The sequence below is a fragment of the Varanus komodoensis genome, unplaced genomic scaffold (assembly GCF_004798865.1).
Source record: "Varanus komodoensis strain SLA01 unplaced genomic scaffold, ASM479886v1 scaffold44_3, whole genome shotgun sequence".
Lineage (NCBI taxonomy): Eukaryota > Metazoa > Chordata > Lepidosauria > Squamata > Varanidae > Varanus > Varanus komodoensis.
This window is the reverse complement of record NW_025336010.1, coordinates 3,355,004-3,371,761: the sequence shown is the minus strand read 5'-3', so window position 1 is coordinate 3,371,761 and position 16,758 is coordinate 3,355,004. Positions and strand designations below refer to the sequence as shown.

General features: G+C 60.6%; 1 protein-coding gene across 1 annotated transcript in view; it reads left to right on the top strand.

Moving 5' to 3' along the window:
* INPP5J (inositol polyphosphate-5-phosphatase J) overlaps positions 1 to 16,758 on the top strand; it is a 35,518-nt gene extending 18,760 nt beyond the window's left edge. Inside the window, exons 6-15 of the mRNA XM_044444192.1 lie at positions 415 to 523; positions 1,345 to 1,461; positions 2,260 to 2,435; positions 4,685 to 4,796; positions 7,681 to 7,790; positions 9,935 to 10,118; positions 11,383 to 11,520; positions 14,039 to 14,116; positions 15,021 to 15,125; positions 16,114 to 16,758. Coding sequence (XP_044300127.1) covers positions 415 to 523; positions 1,345 to 1,461; positions 2,260 to 2,435; positions 4,685 to 4,796; positions 7,681 to 7,790; positions 9,935 to 10,118; positions 11,383 to 11,520; positions 14,039 to 14,116; positions 15,021 to 15,125; positions 16,114 to 16,758 — 1,774 coding nt within the window. The remainder of the gene's footprint in view (positions 1 to 414; positions 524 to 1,344; positions 1,462 to 2,259; positions 2,436 to 4,684; positions 4,797 to 7,680; positions 7,791 to 9,934; positions 10,119 to 11,382; positions 11,521 to 14,038; positions 14,117 to 15,020; positions 15,126 to 16,113) is intronic.

Below are 16,758 nucleotides of genomic sequence, written 5' to 3'. Positions count from 1 at the left end.
GAGTCACTGGAAAGGAAGTCCCCAGTTGGGGGCCGGGTGCAGCTTGTCCCTGGCACAAGCACCGAAGGCGCTGCACTGTGTGGAGTTCCTGCTCTGGCACAGACGCATGCGCAATGCTTCATCCACTGCAGGTGCCGAGGCTCATTCCAAACTGCTTCTAATTTTATTATCTGACAACTATGTTTTTCCAGTATATCTTTAACCAGGAGAACAAACACTCTCTTTGCTCTTGGAACGGTTGCAGGAGCACGACATGCAGCCGGTGTGGGAGGATTTGCAGGCGTGCGTGTTGTGGGCACGATCGGGCATGGATGCTCGGGAGGGGGGGCCAACGGGGCATTGCAGGACCACGAGGGGGTGTGGAGGTTGCAGGGTTGGAGTGCCCCCTTTCACCAGCCATGGACTTGTTTGCAGGCTGCAGGAGGTGAACTCGATGATCAGCAAGAGGCTAAAGGATGCCCTCTTCACAGACCAGTGGAGCGAGCTGTTCATGGAGGTGCTGAGCCCGTTTAATTTTGTCCTGGTAAGTGCCGGACAAGCATCCAGAGGAAAGCTGTGGCTGGACAGGATGGAATAATGGTCCCAAACGTTGGTTGAAAAACACCCCTTCCTCCAAAATTGCCACGAGAACACATCCAGCCCAAGCAGAGTAGTTGCTCATTCTGTGATCTTGCTGATCGTCCTCAACGGGCCCACAGTTTTGCCCTTCCAAGTGGCCCCTGAAGTCTCTCTGCTCCCCATCCCCACGCAGGCCAGGACGGCAGCAGCCTTGGTCAGAGCAGGGCCCCCTAAATGGGCTCCCTGGACATCTGGAGTCCTTACATCCCACGGAAGTCCTCAGAAACCTGCCCCTCACCAGAGGTGAGCATCCCAGCTGTCCCTGCGGAGACGACACCGAGAGGAGGCGAGTGCCAGGGAGTTGGAGGCTGCTGCGTGGCGGGCGGACGGGAGTGCCGCCGCTCGTCCCGAGGCCGTGGATGTGTCCCGGCATCCGACGTGATGGTCCCCTTGTGGGACGGCATCTCCGCGATCGGGTGTCCCTTGCCCAGTCCTCACCCCGCTCCCCACACCAACTTTGGGGGCTCGTTTCTGAAAGAAGCAGAGCATCTGGGAGATGCCTCCCCGTCTGCGGCGGTTTCCTGTGCTTTCCCCTTTCCCCTTTAGGGTTTGGTACCTTGCCACCCTTGCAGCCCCGCACGGCTGAAACACCCACCATTAGCGCACTGGACCCGCGAAGGCCAGCCGGTGGCTCGAGCGCAGAGCGTGCGCACCCGCCGCTGGGCAATGGCAGCACTTTCCCGCCTGTCGCCCCGGCAGGGGTCTCACTGCCTTTCCCCGTTGCAGGTGAGCACGGTGCGGATGCAGGGAGTCATCCTGATGGTCTTTGCCAAGTACTACCACCTGCCCTTCCTGCAGGACATCCAGACGGATTGCACCCGGACGGGCCTGGGGGGATACTGGGTGAGTGTGCCTTCGGTTGTGGCGGAGCAAAGGCGAGGCAGCGGCTGCCGACTAACCCAGCCATGGCTGATAGGATAGGTGTGGGGCCCACCCGGCCTTCCTGGGCCTCCTGCCTGCCCTCTCCTCCCTACGGCCCCAGCGACCTCCGTTACTTCAGCGCAGCAGGTGGGGACGTCAGGGGCCCTCTGGGCTGTGTAGCCAGGGACCCACGGCTGGCAGCCCAGCCCTGGAGGAGGGCAGTGCTCGGCCCCTGGTCTCCTTAGGTAACTCTTGAAGCTCCGGGAGCCAGGCGGGGCGCACCGGCTTTCCCACAAAGGCCCATGAGAAGCAGGAATTGCAGCAGAGCCCCACACGGCCTGCATCTCTGTGCCTTCACTGGTTTCAGCCCCACCCCCCACCCTCAGATAGCATTTGGGGCATCCCTGCTGCTGGGGAAGGTGAGCAGCGCTCCGGCCCAGGAGGCTCCGTCAGGCGTGGCAGCGGGCGCCAGTTGGCTGGCCATGCGAGGGAGGGATCCGGCTGGGTCGCCGCCCGCGCTGAAGCGCTGGGGAGCTCTGGGCCGGGCCCTCCCTCGTGGCCCCACCTGCCCCATGGGGCCACTGCACCGGGGGTGACCTGGAGCTAGGCAGGCTGCCGTGCGGTCCTCACAAGAGCACAAGCGGTGGGATGCAAGTGGCGGTCGCAGGGCCGGTGCCGGTAAGAGCAGCCCCCCTGCCTCCCCCGCCGAGCAGCACAGGCCAACCGAGTGGCCCGCTCAGAGCCCCCACAAATGCGCTCCCTGCCTTCCTCCTGGCGCAGGGCAACAAGGGTGGGGTGAGTGTGCGCCTGTCCATCTTCGGGCACATGGTGTGCTTCCTGAACTGCCACCTGCCGGCACACATGGAGAAGGCCGAGCAGCGCCGAGAGGACTTCACCACCATCCTGCACCTGCAGCAGTTCGAGGGGCCGTCAGCTAGCGGGATCCTGGACCACGAGTGAGTGCGCGGGCCGGCGGGGCGCTCCCGGCACCGTGCATGTGCGCATGCGTGTCTGCCGCAGCCGCCGCCGCCACCATCGCCCCTCCACTGTCCCCAGCCACGCCAGTTTCCGAGGCTGCTTCCCAGTCCAAAGGACAGACACGCGCAGGCCAGCATGCAGGCGTCTGGGCTGGCGGGCGCTGAGCTGCTGCGGGGACCCTTCAGCCACCACCAGTGGGAGGCCTTGACAAGCCACGAGGCTCCAGTCCATCACCTGCTAGTGATCTGCGGTGAATGAACGAACAAGCAAGCCACAAAAATTAGGTGCATTTGCAGAAGCCGAGGACCGGTAGGGGAAACGGCAACTGTCTCAACGCAGCGACTCAGATCGGGGGAGATGTTGCACTAGCTGTATATTGCCTTTGCTTAGATCTCTCTGGCCTTAAAGCAAAGCGCCAAGCGGGGGGGGGGGGGGGGCGCCGCGGGGGGGCGGCCCCCCCCCCCCAGCCGTCTGCCCGCACTGGGTCTGCCGGCTGCGCCTGGCGAGGGCCTCTGCGTGGGCAGGCCCAAGCGCCTGCTTGCATTGCAGTGACACCTGGCCCCTCCCAAGTTGGGGCCTCTGCGGGAAGGGCTCGGCGCCTGACCCAGCGCGGCTGCGCCGGGTGGCGGCAGCGGCAGAGCAGGCTGGAAGCCGGCCAGGAGAGCTGCTGGCACTCGGCTGACCTAGATTCCCCCTTGGAATCGCGGCGCAGCTGCCGTTCCCCACACAGCCTCCCCGGTGTCTCTCACCCCGGCTGCCATTTGCTCAGCAAGGCCTCTCTCTGCGCAGTTGCGTCCCATCGTGTGTGGGACGCTCCTGCCGAAGCTGCCGTGGGGCTGCCCTGGCCAGGCTGTCTCTCTCCGTGGCACCATGCAGTTGGTGCCCTCCGCGCTCGGCTGCGCCCCTTGAGCCTTGCCCTCCCCTGCCCCCCACCCCCTCCTCAGAAAGGCCTCCAGAGGGAAGATGCCCTTGGCTCGCCAGGCCACACAGGTGGCTCCCCTGGCCTTCCAGCTGGGCAGAGGAGGAGGATGCCCATGCCCGTGCCCATGCCCACGCCACTGGCTTTTTCCTCCTCGGCCGTCTCAGTGCAGCTGCCCTCCAGCCCCAGCTGCTGTCAGTCCCGCCCCATTGTCCCAGAGGCTTCAAGCCGGAGCAGCCAGCCCAGCCCTACAGGCTCCCAGCCCAGCCCACAGGGCTCCCCAAACAGTCGTGTCCCCCGTCCCTCCTGCCACCCCCAACAGCTGATCGTGTGGTGCTTTGCGGGCTTTTGTGTGGGTTATTTTTTCTCAAGGGTGGAATGCCTCTGCGAAGGCCTGGCTTCCAGCAGGAAGGAGTTTCCTCGCACTGGCTGGGCTCTTTCTCTCTGCAGCCCTCCTGCCTCAGCCACCACTGGGCTGAGGCCCCTGAGTGCTTTCCTGAAATGGGGTTCGGCCCTGGGGCGGAAAGGCTTCTGCTCCTGCCCTCCGTGGCACAAGAGCAGCCCCACTCGTTCTGCCCAAGGGCTCGTCGGCCGTAACGCGTCCCCAGGGACCTTACTGCGAGCAGAGTGTGAAGGCAAGCAGCCGCGCGGGTGTGCGCTCGCACCAGGCACGCAGGCCACGCATGTCTGGAGAGCTGCCTGGCCATCGGAGAGACCTTCTGCTCCTCCGCCAGGGCCCCCCCCCCCCCCGCCGACCTCGATGCTGCCATTTAGCCATGGAACAGTGCCCAATTCCCTTCCTCCCACCAACTAAACTGTCAAAATCTCGCGTTCTTTTTCTCCCAAGTTACCAAGAACTGGCTAAATGTTGGCGGATTCCTATTTAAAAAAGGAACACAATTCTCACCCATCTGCACCGGCCCAGCTGCGCAGGGTCGGGTCTTCCCCACATGGAGAGGGGCATGACGTCCATGCCTGCCATGCAGGGCTTGGGGATGAGGTGACGGCAACCCCAGAGACGCCGATCCAGGGGCCACAGCCCAGACTTAAGAGCAAAGAGCTCAGAGCCCTGGGCTGGGCGGGAGGGACCTGCCTGCTTCAGCTTCCTTCACATTCCTGCCTTCCTTCGATCTCACATCTGTCCTGTCCTGCGCGTGACCTTCGGCATGTTCTCCCCAGAAGTGGCTGCCACGCAGCGCTCGCCTCTCCCGCTCGCAGCTGCAGTGCCGCAGACGCCGGGGCCCTTCTGCCCCGGGCAGGTCTGCACAGGCCCTTCTCCCCACCCGTGTCTGCCTTGTCTTCCTGCAGCCTTGTCTTCTGGTTCGGGGATCTCAACTTCCGCATCGACAGCCTGGACATCCGGTTTGTGAAGTATGCCATCGACAACAACATCCTGCACCAGCTCTGGGAGAAGGACCAGGTGAGGCCTGTCTGTGCACGCATGTGGCAGCCGGCAGCAGGCGGCCTGGGGCTGGCGTGAGTTTCTCCTCCGGATGGGAGCCTGGAGTGCGCTTGCCCATCACGGCAGCCCCTTGAGCTTGAACCAGGGGTGAACTTGTGGGGCCCGGCATTTGCTCTGCCCCACTTTGTTTTGCAAGCACAGGCAGTGGGGATGTGTCTTTTAGAAGCCTGCAAACCAGAGGAACTGCCCCTACTTTCTTGGCACCCCTCCAAAGTTTAGACTTCGCCCTGCCCGGAAAGAGAGTCCAAAGAGCCGCGCAGCTGTGTCGACCCACCGCACTTTCCCCCCGCTGTATATTATAGATGCTCTTTGCCACACGTGTGGCTGAACTGTGCATTCAGGATGAAGCCACTGTGTGTTCTGGGGCCTGCTGGGAAGATCCATCCGCCTGGCCAAGCCACTGCAAGACCTGTACCTAAGCTCGGAGCGGGAGGTGACGTCCTTGCCCGGTGGTTGACAGCGCCACCTCCCTGGTGGCCGTCCCCCGGAGATGGCGGTGAGCACCAGGGCCGCGTCCAAGGCCTTTGACGTGCTGGGAAAGGGCGAGGCCCCGGCACAGCCGCGGTGGCCCCTGCATGGCACACGCAGTCCTGGGCTGCACCCTGGGGACCCGACCAGGATCCGTGTCTTGTGCTGCGAAGGACAGAGCACACAACTGCCCGCTTTAACGGCAGAGGGAAGGGCCGGGAGCCGCCGCCCATCCTCGGAAAGTAAGGGCTAACCTGGCCGAGCCAAGTCCGTGCGGGGCGGAGAGGAGGCACGGCAGTAGCAGCACCACACGCGAAGGAAAATGGGGAGGCAGCTACCACGGTCTAGTAAGTCGATATCCAAGACCCTTGACCTCCGCCCACCTGGTTTCTCTGGCTCTGCGCAAGCTTCCTTAACCTGCCCCCCCCCCCCAATCTCTTGCTATTGCCTCCCAATGGCACCTCCTCAGACTGGGGGGGGGGTACTGGAGGGGCACTTCCGGGCTCAGTGCTTTTCAACGATGTTATTACTGACTTGCACAAAGAGCTGCTGGGAAGGCCGATCAGATTTCCAGATGACACAAAACTGGGTGGGTAGCTAATGCCCTGGAAGACAGAGACAAGGGTCAAGGTGATCTGGGTAGGTTGGAGCACTGGGCTGAAAGGACAGAATGACATTTGATAGGGACAAACGCCACATTCTGATCCTGGGAAAAAGAAACAAAATGCACCATTACAAGAAGGAAGATATTTGGCTCAATGACCCTGCAAGCAAGCAAGAAGAATGTGGGAACTGTCGATCACAGACTGAATGTGAGCCAACAATGTGGCACAGCTGCAAAAAAGAAAAAAAGGAAAAAAAGCTATATTGGTCTGCATTAATAGAAGTATCGTTTCCAATGCTTCTGAGCTATCGGTTCCCCTCTATTCAGCACTAGATAAGCTGCATCTTGAATATTGTGTCCAGTTCTGCAGAACACAGAATAATGGACTCAAGCCACAGAAAGCCAAATTCCAGCTGGACATCAGGAAGAAACCTCCTGACTGGCATGGCCGTGGAACCACTGGAGCCAGGGACCTGGGGAGGTGGTGGGCCCTCCCACAGTGGAGGCATGCAGGGTGCCATTCAACAGCCACCTGTCAGGAATGGTTTAACCTGGAGTCTTGCGCTGAACAGAGGGTTGGACTCGATGCATTCCTAACAATCAGAGGATTGGATGGTCTTTGTTTCTTGGAGTTCCCTTTGTCTACGCTCCTTACGTTTCTGGGTGATTTTCTATATTTAAGCCAAACAGAGCAATGCATGTTTGGAGAACATTTTTCTGTGGGCGACAGAGGCGCTTCCAGTGCTCCTCTGACCCTGGAAGGCAACTGTGAAACTTTGGTGCAGTTTGGAGGCGACTCATGGACTTGTGCAGGATTCAGGGACTCCAGAACATCAGCGGCACCGATTCCCACTAAGTGCCTCATAGGAATTGGAAAGTTTCCTACACCAAGCTAGGCTGGACCAGTCAGGCTGCCGTTCTCGAGACAAATAGCTGCTGTCTAGGTTATTAGAGGGTTCTTTCAGGCATTTCTACTTGGAAATGCTGGAGGTGCAGCCGGGCGGGGGGCTGGCGGGACCTCTGCTGACCAAGCCTGGGCTCTACCGCTGAGTTGCAGGCCTTCCTTGCACGCGAGGTGCTGGCCCTGCCCCATCCCTCCTGCTGTCGGTTGGCTCTCTTGCCCTGCAGACGGACGGTGTTTGTCAGGACCCTGTGAGGACAGCCACTCCCGCAGGGCTGGCAGGGCACAGCAGTGGCTCCCCCTGGTGGTCAGGAGCATGAGGTGCCGCTTCCCTGTTTCCAGAGGAGGGAAACTTGGGTGTGGGAAACTCGTTTCAGTTTTTTAAAAAATAGAATTCACCTAGTTTGCTCCTTCTGGAGCAAACACAGACTTGGATGTGATCTGAGGTCAGAGGCTGTACCTTTCCAAGCTTGCTGTATGATTTGAACGCAAAAGAAAATTGTGTTCAACAGGGTGTAACAATTTGAAAAATGTGCATAAATGTGCTTTAATCAATAGGGGAAGATTGCATAACCTTTCATTCCAAAAGCTCATAACCTGGTGCAGACTGGACTCAGCACAAACTGCAGGATGGAATCAGGAGACCTTGAGGAGTGGATTTACCCCTCCCTGTCCCAGAATCTCTGCTCGGAGTCCCCTGAGCTTTCCTGACAGTCTCCCTCCTGCCCTTTCCATGTGGCCGGAACACCTGGAGGGGTTCTGAGCATGAAGGCCTGAACCAAGAGTGGCTTCCTACGAAGTGTTGCCAAGAGAGGAGTCCTCCCTCTTCCGTGGCCTCATGCGCCCTCTGCAATCCCGCCCTTCTGCAGCTGAACATCGCCAAGAGCTCATGGCCCATCCTGAAAGGCTTCCAGGAGGGATCCCTGAACTTCCCCCCAACCTTCAAGTTCGACGTGGGAACCAACATGTATGACACCAGGTAAGGAGGGCGAGGGAGAGCGGAGAGAGAGCGTGGGGCGGAGCAGAGGGCATGAGGTGCTGGACTTGCTTCTTTGGGGAGGGGGTTCCATTGCTGGGGTCTCCCCGCCAAAGCATCCCCTTTTCTTGGATCACCACCCACTTGGTATGAATGCACACATACTTCCCCTCCCCCCATACTTTAAGTATCAACTCTTGACCAAAGTAAAGAAAGAGAGGGAGAGAATGAAAGAAAATGGCTACATAGATTTTAATCCATTTAAATGCATACTTATGAAATATATACATGTATGAAAACACAGTGGTCAAGGAACTCTCCATAAACTTCAACAAAAGTGGGCCTGACTTCCAAATGAGTGCCCATGGGCAGTGTTGGGAGTGCTGTAGGATCCGTTGCATTGCAGGAAGTGAATATTAATACAGTGGTACCTTGGGTCGCGAACAGAAATTTCATGAAAATTTTGACTTGGGTCACGAACTCCACTTTGGGTGGTGACCAAGATCGCAGCCATCTCTCCCGCCCGTGAGTGGGGAGATGGCCCCGATCGCAGTTGCGTTCGTGCAGGGAACACGTGTGTGACCACGGCTGTGCCGTGCCCGTCTTTCCTGCGGGAATGCATCCGTGATCACACACGTCTTCCCTGCACAAACGCAACTGCGATCGTGGTCGTGTCCCCACTCGGAGTGGGGGAGATGGCCACAATTGTGCTGGTTGTGTGTGTGTGTGTGTGTGTGGGGGGGGGGGAGATGGCCGAGATTGCGCCCATCTTTCCTGCAGGAGTGCGCCTATGCCAGGGTTTCTTTGAGAAGCACCACTCCAACACGGCTGTAATGAACAGTGTTGAACCTGATGAACGATAGCGTGGTCTCTCATTTCCGGAGGGTTATGCAGCACAGGAAAAAACAAGTGCCTATAGAGAGATTTCTCCGCAAAATTGACCCTGCAGCTAAGAGGCAAAGAAGAGGGGAAACCCCTGCAGGAGATCTCCCCATGGGGAGTCCTGATGGAGGGGGGCCCTCCCTCAAAACAATAACCCACCCCCAGGTGAGCCTTCTCCACTGCACTGCACGGGACTTCGTTACTTTGTTGTTGTCACTTTGTTTCACAATTTCTGATTAAAAGAATAGTTACAGAACGGATTAACCTTCTTTACATTGAACTTATGGGGAAATTTGACTTGGGTCACGACCCATTTGGGTCCCGACCAGGGTCCCGGAACAGATTCAGTTCGTGAGCCGAGGTACCGCTGCACTTTCAATGGTGCAGTACCACTCTTTTCGCTGTCGGAAGGGTGCCGAGGACCCTTTTATCCTGACCATGTATCAACTAGGAAGATGCTTAAAAGGGCGTGTTTGGACGGAGAGTGACTTCTTCTGCGAAAGGGGAAGCGCCCGGGCAAAGCCTGCGCTTGACAGAAGCGTCAGCCGTGCTGCAGCTCCGGCAAGGGCCCGGCTTAGCCAAACTTTATCAAGGAGGGGCAGTGGCAACCAGCAGCCATGGAACGGAAGGCTTTGCTGAGCAGGCACCCCGTGAGTGCCACAGGCACACCAGAGAGCCAGCTGTGGTGCAGGGGTCAGAGGGCTGCCCTGGGATTCAGGCAACTGCGGCTCCAGTCCCCGCTCAGCCATGACAATCACGGGGTGAACTTGCAGCAGTCACTGGCTCAGCCTAGCCCTCCTCACAGGCCTGTGGAGGTGGGAAGGAAGGAGACAAGAGGAGGGGACCACCCACAGAAGGCCCAGGAGCCTGACGGGGGCTCCGCGGGCGGTTCATGCCGTGGCCAGCCACCTACAGCCTATTGCCGGGGCGGGCGAGCCCGCTCGGAGGCGCAGCAGGAGCACTTGCCTTCTGATGAGGCTGCCCAGCCTGTCACTGATCGAGGCACTGCTCTGAGCTGCCCTTCCTCCTCTGAGGAGGAGGAGGCAGGCCAGCAGCTCCCGTAGGAACACTGTGGTGACCCACCCTCTCCCTGTTGCATGCTCTGAAAGCAAAGCCTTCCAGGTGCAGGAGCCGAGTGGCCGGGGGTGACGTGGGGGGAGGTGTGCCTGGGGCTGCTGCCGGGAGCATTTGGCTCTGCAGCGCAGGGGAACGCTCGTCTGGTCCCGCGTGGAAGACCCCGCTCCTGCTTTCTGTTCGCCCCACAGCGCCAAGAAGCGGAAGCCAGCATGGACAGACCGGATCCTGTGGAAGATTAAAGGCTCGGGCGCCGTGACACATCCGGGCAGGTCCAGCTGCGGCGTCCTGGCAGTAACGCAGCTTTGCTACTGCAGCCACATGGAGTACACCGTGAGCGACCACAAGCCCGTGGTCTCCATCTTCGCTGTGCAGGTGAGCCTGGAACCCACCACAAAGTGATGCCCACGGTGCTTGCCCCTCGGGGGCTGCGAGCGAAGGTGGCGGGGGGCAGCGTCATGGAGGACGGGCTTGTGGGGCGATCTCACTGCCTGCCCATTCATGGTCCCCATGTGTGGAAAGCTAGCAGCTTCAGGGAGAGTTTACCGCCTTTGTGCGTATACGGGGAGCTCTGGCTTTCCTTTCTTTTAACACATGGGCGGGTTCTGAAGCTCAAATACTTTGGCTACCTAATGAGAAGGAAGGACTCATGGGAAAAGACCCTGCTGCCGGGAATGATGGAAGGCAAACGGGGAAGGGACGGCAGAGGCTGAGGTGGCTGGAGAGGGTCACTGAAGAGGTGGGAGTGGGCTTGGGTGGACTCCAGGGGATGGCAAAAGACAGGAGAACCTGGAGCAATGTTGTCCATGGGGTTGCAGAGAGTTGTGCACAACTTTGCAATTGAACAACAACATGGGAGGATTCAGGCCTGAAGGCCCCCACCTGCACCTGAAGGTGGTTCAGTCTTGGGCAGGATGTACCACACGGTTCTCTTAAAGCGAGGCAAGAGCAAGGGCCTGGACTCCTCTAGGGAAGATGCGCAACCCTTGCGCTGGGCCGTGGTTCACACAGAGGTTTCTAGAATCGCGCCCTCTGAGCTGCTTCCCAGACTATGCCTGCCTATGACAGAGGCAAGAATGATCACCCGTCCCAGGCAGAGCAGGCGAGAAGCCTCTGGCAGCTCAGCCCCGTGGGATCTTTCCGGACAAGAGGGTGCATGCGCCGGCCGATTTCTGTGGGAGAGGTTAGAGCAGTTGGCCACCTCTGTGGAGACCAGGAACTGTGTCGGCCTGGGAGCAGAGGCCAAGCTGGGGCAGCGCAGGGTGTGGCGTGGCAACCTTTGCTGCCCGTACCTGCCCTTTCCATGCCCAGGGAAGGGGTGGAGAGACCTAGCCGCGGGGGGGGGGGGGGAGCAGAGCACGTACCACTGCGCCCTCACCCCACAGCCATTCCCTTCCAGTCGGACTCACTTCCAGGACCGGGGGAGGGTGGTGGGGTGGTCGATTCTGGGGAGGGTGCTGATGCCACCCGTATGTCAGACTGCAGGCACAGTTCGAACCTGCGGGCATTAGCACACCCGGGCTGCCCTAGCTTGGCCCCTGGCAGGAAATTCCTCCGTGCAGCAGTTCAGGTGGCCTGGAGGTAGCAGGGCTGGGCCAGATGACGGGCTGCGTCCTTCTGCCTCTCCCCTGCCCGGCAGTTTGCTTCCAGGGCTGAAGTGCCTCTGGTGGAACTCCAAGTGGCTGACGAGTGGACGAAAACGGAGCAAGCTGTCGTCAGGTACAAGATCTCTTCGGCTTATCACCGCAGCTCCTGGGACTGGATTGCCCTTTACCGGGTGAGAAGGGCAAGTTCCGGGGGGAGCGTGGGGCGGTGACCACAAGGGAGCATCTGGAAAGTGTGCCGAGGCTCCCAGACGGGCTGCGGCAACAAGCGGCACGCACAGGGCTTCCCGGGGGAGGGGAGCGGTGAGCGGAGAGCTAGCCTGGTGCAGAAAGAACATGACATTTTGCACAGCTTATCTTTTAAACTAAACAAGAACAACTTGAAAAGGATCTCAGGTCAGCCTCAATCTTATCAGCAAAGCCTGAATTATCTGAATTCTTGCAGATAAAACAGCTAAAGAAATCCTGCGAGTGTGGCTCATGGGTAGGAGAACGGCCGGCCTGTGGCCCAAACCCACTTTTCCAGGGTTCCCTAGAGAGCCACATCCCTTTCCCCAACCCCTGATCATCTGGGGGTCTCTCGACTCTTGCACATTTCCCCCTCCTTTCCCCTCTTTCAGCGTGCTAACAGCTAAGCACTTTACCACCTGCTTGCCAAAATCTCCCGGGAATTCTGCTTCCACCCGCTAACCTCCATTGCACTGGCAGTTGCTGCTGCTCCTGACACTCTGCCGCCCGTTCGCTTTGCTCTGCGTTGACATGCAGCCAAGTGGGCAGACGGGCGCTGGGCAGCTGCCACAGGCATTGGCCCAGTCTGGGTGTGGAGCAGAGGCTGGTGGGCTCCACTCCAAACGCTTGTGCATGTGGGAACCCGAGATGCACCTGACCCCTTCCTGCCGGCGGGAATACTTTGTTAGAGACCCCAGTGTTGGTGAAGACGGAGATGAAGGGTGAGAAGCCGGCATTCAAGCCAGCAAGGGAAAGCAGCAGCGCATCCTCGAAAGTGCCCAGTGGGCAAGGCAAAGCTTTCTGGCATTTGCCAGGGGCAAATGCCCTCCATATATGTTGGTCTATAGTTCTCATAATCCTGAACTGGCAATAGCTATAGAAGGGGAAGAGAATGATTGAAGATCTCACTGTGAAAGGGGGGCACATCTCTCAAACCCCCTTTCATAACAAGAGTGCGATTGTTTGGTGCAGCTATGGGGACTGGGGGGGTTACTTCCTATTCTTGGGAAGAGGCTCAGCTTTTCCAATCCCCCCACTTTATTCCACACCGAGAAGCTACTTTCGTGCTTCTCCCCAACCCTCTAGAGGCCTGGGGAAATGGGGAAGCGAGTTCCCTTTTTTCAAGGGGTCCACATGCACAGATGGCTGTTAGAGTTGACTGTTAAGCCCCTTGGAAATGGCGTTTTGAGCCTTGTGGGTTTAGACTGGGACATGCTCAGGGATATGTCCAGCACAAATCCACTGGAATCCTGCTCAACGGGCCGGGATGTGGCGCATCGTGTTACAGCGGCCCGGTCAGGTCGGACAGCGTCGTTGTCCCTGTATTGCCGACGGCTGGGTTCAGGAGAATCACTTCCTAAGGCCAGCACATGAGATCACGGCAGGGACGTGAGCAGTCCGGGGGCTTCCAGACCAGTTTCTGCTTTGCTGTGCCAGCACTCTGAATGAGCCGTATTAATAAACCTGCTGGCTGCTTTCCAAAATGGGATCATTCTGGAGTGCCTCTGGAGCAAGCAGTCTGCATTATCTTGATTGAAAGGGCTTAAAGGACCCAGCGAGCAGCAAGCGGGTCCGGGAGCAACAGGGAGGAAGGTTGGTGCGGCTCGCACTGCCCCGGAGCGGCAGGAAGCACCCGATGTTGCTTGGTTAGGCCACGGCGCCACCCGACGTTGCTTGTCGACGGGCAGCCGCGGCTCTCCAGGTTTCAGGCAGGAGACGTGCTCCTGGGGGCCGAGCCCGGGAGCTGCTTTGTGCAGAGGGGGCTCTGCCGATGCGCTGCAGCCGCGCAGCAAAGGGGACTCGCTCTCAGCCACTGGCCGGCCGAGCAACAGGCCAAGCTGCCCATCCTTGGGGAGAACCTTGGGGCGCTGCCAAATGGATGTCAGAAGGCCGCGTGCAGCCACCCCCATTTCTCCTCTGCGGCAGACTGTGTCTCTGGCACAGAAGGGCAGAAGAAGCAGTGCAGAAGCACCGGGGGGGGGGGGGGGGGAGGATGGCAGGGGGACAACCGTGCTGCCTGACCACAGCATGAACGAGGCAGGGCAGTGCCACAAGCAACCACACAAGAACAGAGGCAGCCGCCTTCTCCAGGCTCAGGTCCTTCTTGCTCAGGGCTGTCGGTCTTGCCCGGGGCGAGCCCTGTGGGTTCCCTCCCAGCCCCAGCTGGAGATGCCGGCTTTGAGCCTGGGGCCTTTGCCAGGCCAAGCGGGGCCTCTGCCCCTGAGTGACGCTGGAGCAGGGCGGGCTCGTCTGCACTGACGGGAGATCCTGGGCCAGCGCCTCTGGCTCAGTGGGCTGGGCTCAGGTACCGGATGAGTGTTTGTTGCATTTGAAGACCTGCAGCCCGGCCCCTGCTAAGAGTGGCAGCCCAGAGGAGGAGGGGGAGCCTGCCCTGAGGGTGTGGAAGGAGAGGGAAGCAGCCCCGTAGGAGGTGGCCCTCCCTGATGCTCCTCTCCCGCTCAGGTGGGCTTCCGGCATTGTAAGGACTACGTCGCCTACATGTGGGCAAAGCAGGAAGACACCGAAAGCAACATCTACCAGGTACGGGGATGCGAGACGTCCTCCCAGGCCAACAAGCGCACGGCCGGCATGTCATGCGTGGAGCCAGCTGGAACCGGGGTCAGACCAGATGGCCTGGGAGACCCCTTCCGACTTCCTCCGCTTCTCAGCAAGGCCTCCATTCTGCCAGCACAGAAATGTGCAGGCACCGGGGGTACCTGCTCCCCCAATTCCAAGCCTGAAGGGACCCCCCAGCCTCAGCAGCCCACCTTGCTGCTCTGCCCTCGGCTTGCCTTGCCCTGCATTGCCCTGTTATGAGGACACGTGCCCCACATTTGATCATTACCGGAGAGGCCAGGCCACGTCTGGGACTCTTCTAGCCCTCGGGGCATCTCTCCGTCGGATGCTGGTACTTTGTTCTTTCATTTGAAAGCAAAGCTGCTCATGGTGCTTGCTAAAAACACCAGTTCCCTTGAAAGCCAGGCAGTTTGAAAATCAGAATGATGGAAGGAGCAGCACTTAAGAAGGAAGCAGGTTCATGCGGTGGGCTCCCTGCTCTCGCCTCGTAAGGATGGCCGGCCCAAGGTTAGCCAGTGAGCCGTGCAGGGGCAGATCCGGGCTTGATCCCAGGCCTCCTCGGTGCACATGCTGCAGGTGTGTGGCCACAGGAAGACTGTTCCCTGGTGCGGCACTTTTGTGTCCCCAAAAGGACACTATTTATTCTTGAGTAGATGCATAGCCCGCTTTTCAGGTTTAACGGAACCTTCACCAGATGGATTGCACCCATTCAGACGACATGGCTGGCCATTCCACCAGGCTGCGGGACACCAGGCTGGGGAAGCCTCTTCCTGACCAGAAGGGCCAGTCGTGTCCCGTGCGCCAGGCTGACCTGGCGTTGCACCCAGACCCTGTTAATTTGTCTCCACTGTCTCTTCCCAAACTTTAGCTGATGTTTCCGGAGGAGTCTCTGCCCAAGGGGAAAGGCGACTACATCCTGGGCTACTACAGCAACAACTGCAACTGCATGGTGGGGGTGACGGAGCCCTTCCAGGTACGCCCCGAGGTGGCCGCCATTGCACCTCTGCGGCTCAGCAGGTGGAGGAGCTGTTCGGGGCGGCCGCTGCGTTGTCCCCCTGCACCTGCTCAGAGCCGTGCGATGTTCCGATGCGCGAGATCCCCCCTGCCCAGGCCTGGATGTTGCCCTTCCAAAGGCGGAAGTGCCTCTCCCAAGGAGGCGCTTCTGCTGGCGAGAGCGATTGCCAGAAAGGGCTGGCATGCCGTGCCTTTGGCTGTGCGTCTCTGGCTTCTGCCCACCACTGGAGGGCTCACTGCAGCTGGGTCTGGCCTGGGGGGCGAGAGAGGCTCCCTGCCCCTTGCTGGGGGGCACCAGGCCAGGGAAGGCCGCTGGGCGTGCTGGGAGAAGCCAAGGACAGGGCTCTGTGGATCAGGGCCATGCCCAGAAGCCGGAGACCTTGTGGCCTTCACCAGCGACTTGGGCGTCAGTGGGCTGACGGCTTGCGGTCATCCAGTGCGGAGCGGGGGGAATGGGCTCCAAATCCTCGTCCGCCCTGCCCCACTCACAGCCTGGCAAGCAGCTTCGGCGCGGAGCTGGGCCCCCAGAGCGGGGTTCATTTGCGGACTGCCCAGGAGGTCTCCCTGCCTCCGGGGACGTGGCCAGAGAGGCTGCTGCGGAGCGCCTGCACCTGCACCTGCACGGGAGCGGCCAGCCCACCCCCGGTTGAGACTGCGGGCCCGGGGCGCAGGTGCGAGTCCCCGCTGAGCCACGGAGCCATGGGGTGGTCTGGGGCCGGTCGCAGACACTCAGCCCAGCCTACCTCACAGGGTTGTCGTTGTGGGGATAAGCCTGAGCGCAGCAGGGGAGAACGGAGCGAGCCGCTTCGAATTCTTTAGAAGGAAAACGGTGATAAACCGCCGGTTCAGTGGAGAAGCGCGGCTGGGACGAGAGCGAGGGGCCGCGCCGCGCCGCTGCCCTCCGTTCACCCTAACCGCTCTCTCCGCTCCGCTCCGCCCCGCCCCAGATCTCGCTCCCCACCTCGGAGCGCGCCAGCAGCCCCACGGACAGCTCGAGCTCCTCCGAGGAGGACGACGACAGCACCCTGGTGCTCCTGGGCCCCAAGTCGCGCAGCCCCAGCCCCGGGAAGATGAAGCCGCAGCGCAGCCGCAGCCCGAGCCTGGCCATGTTCCAGGAGCTCATCACGCGCTCGTCCAGCCGGGACCAGGGCGCCAGCCGCAGCCCCTCGCCGAAGGGCCGCCGCGCCGCAGCCGCAGCCGGAGCCGGAGCCGGCGCCCTGCTGAAGGGCGAGATCCCCAGCATCCACTTCTCCAAGGACAGCGCCCGGCGCCGCTCCAAGTCGCGCGAGCCGGCGCCCGGCAGGGAGAGCGGCGCGGGGCCGCGCGGCCCGGCGGGCTGGTGCTTCGACGAGAGCGGCGTGGGCCGGGCCGACCCGCGCAGCCTGGGCCTGCTGCCGGCCGTGCGCCTGGAGACCCTCGACCAGGCCCTCAGCCACCGGCGCGAGAGCTCGGACCAGGGCCCGCCCTCGCGCAGGATGAGCCCCACGAGCCCCACGGCCGGGCTCAGCGCCCTCTTCGGGACCTCCCCGCAGGAGGCGGCGCCCCAGGACCCCCACGGCCCCAGCACGCACGGCCGCGACGCGGGACTCTGA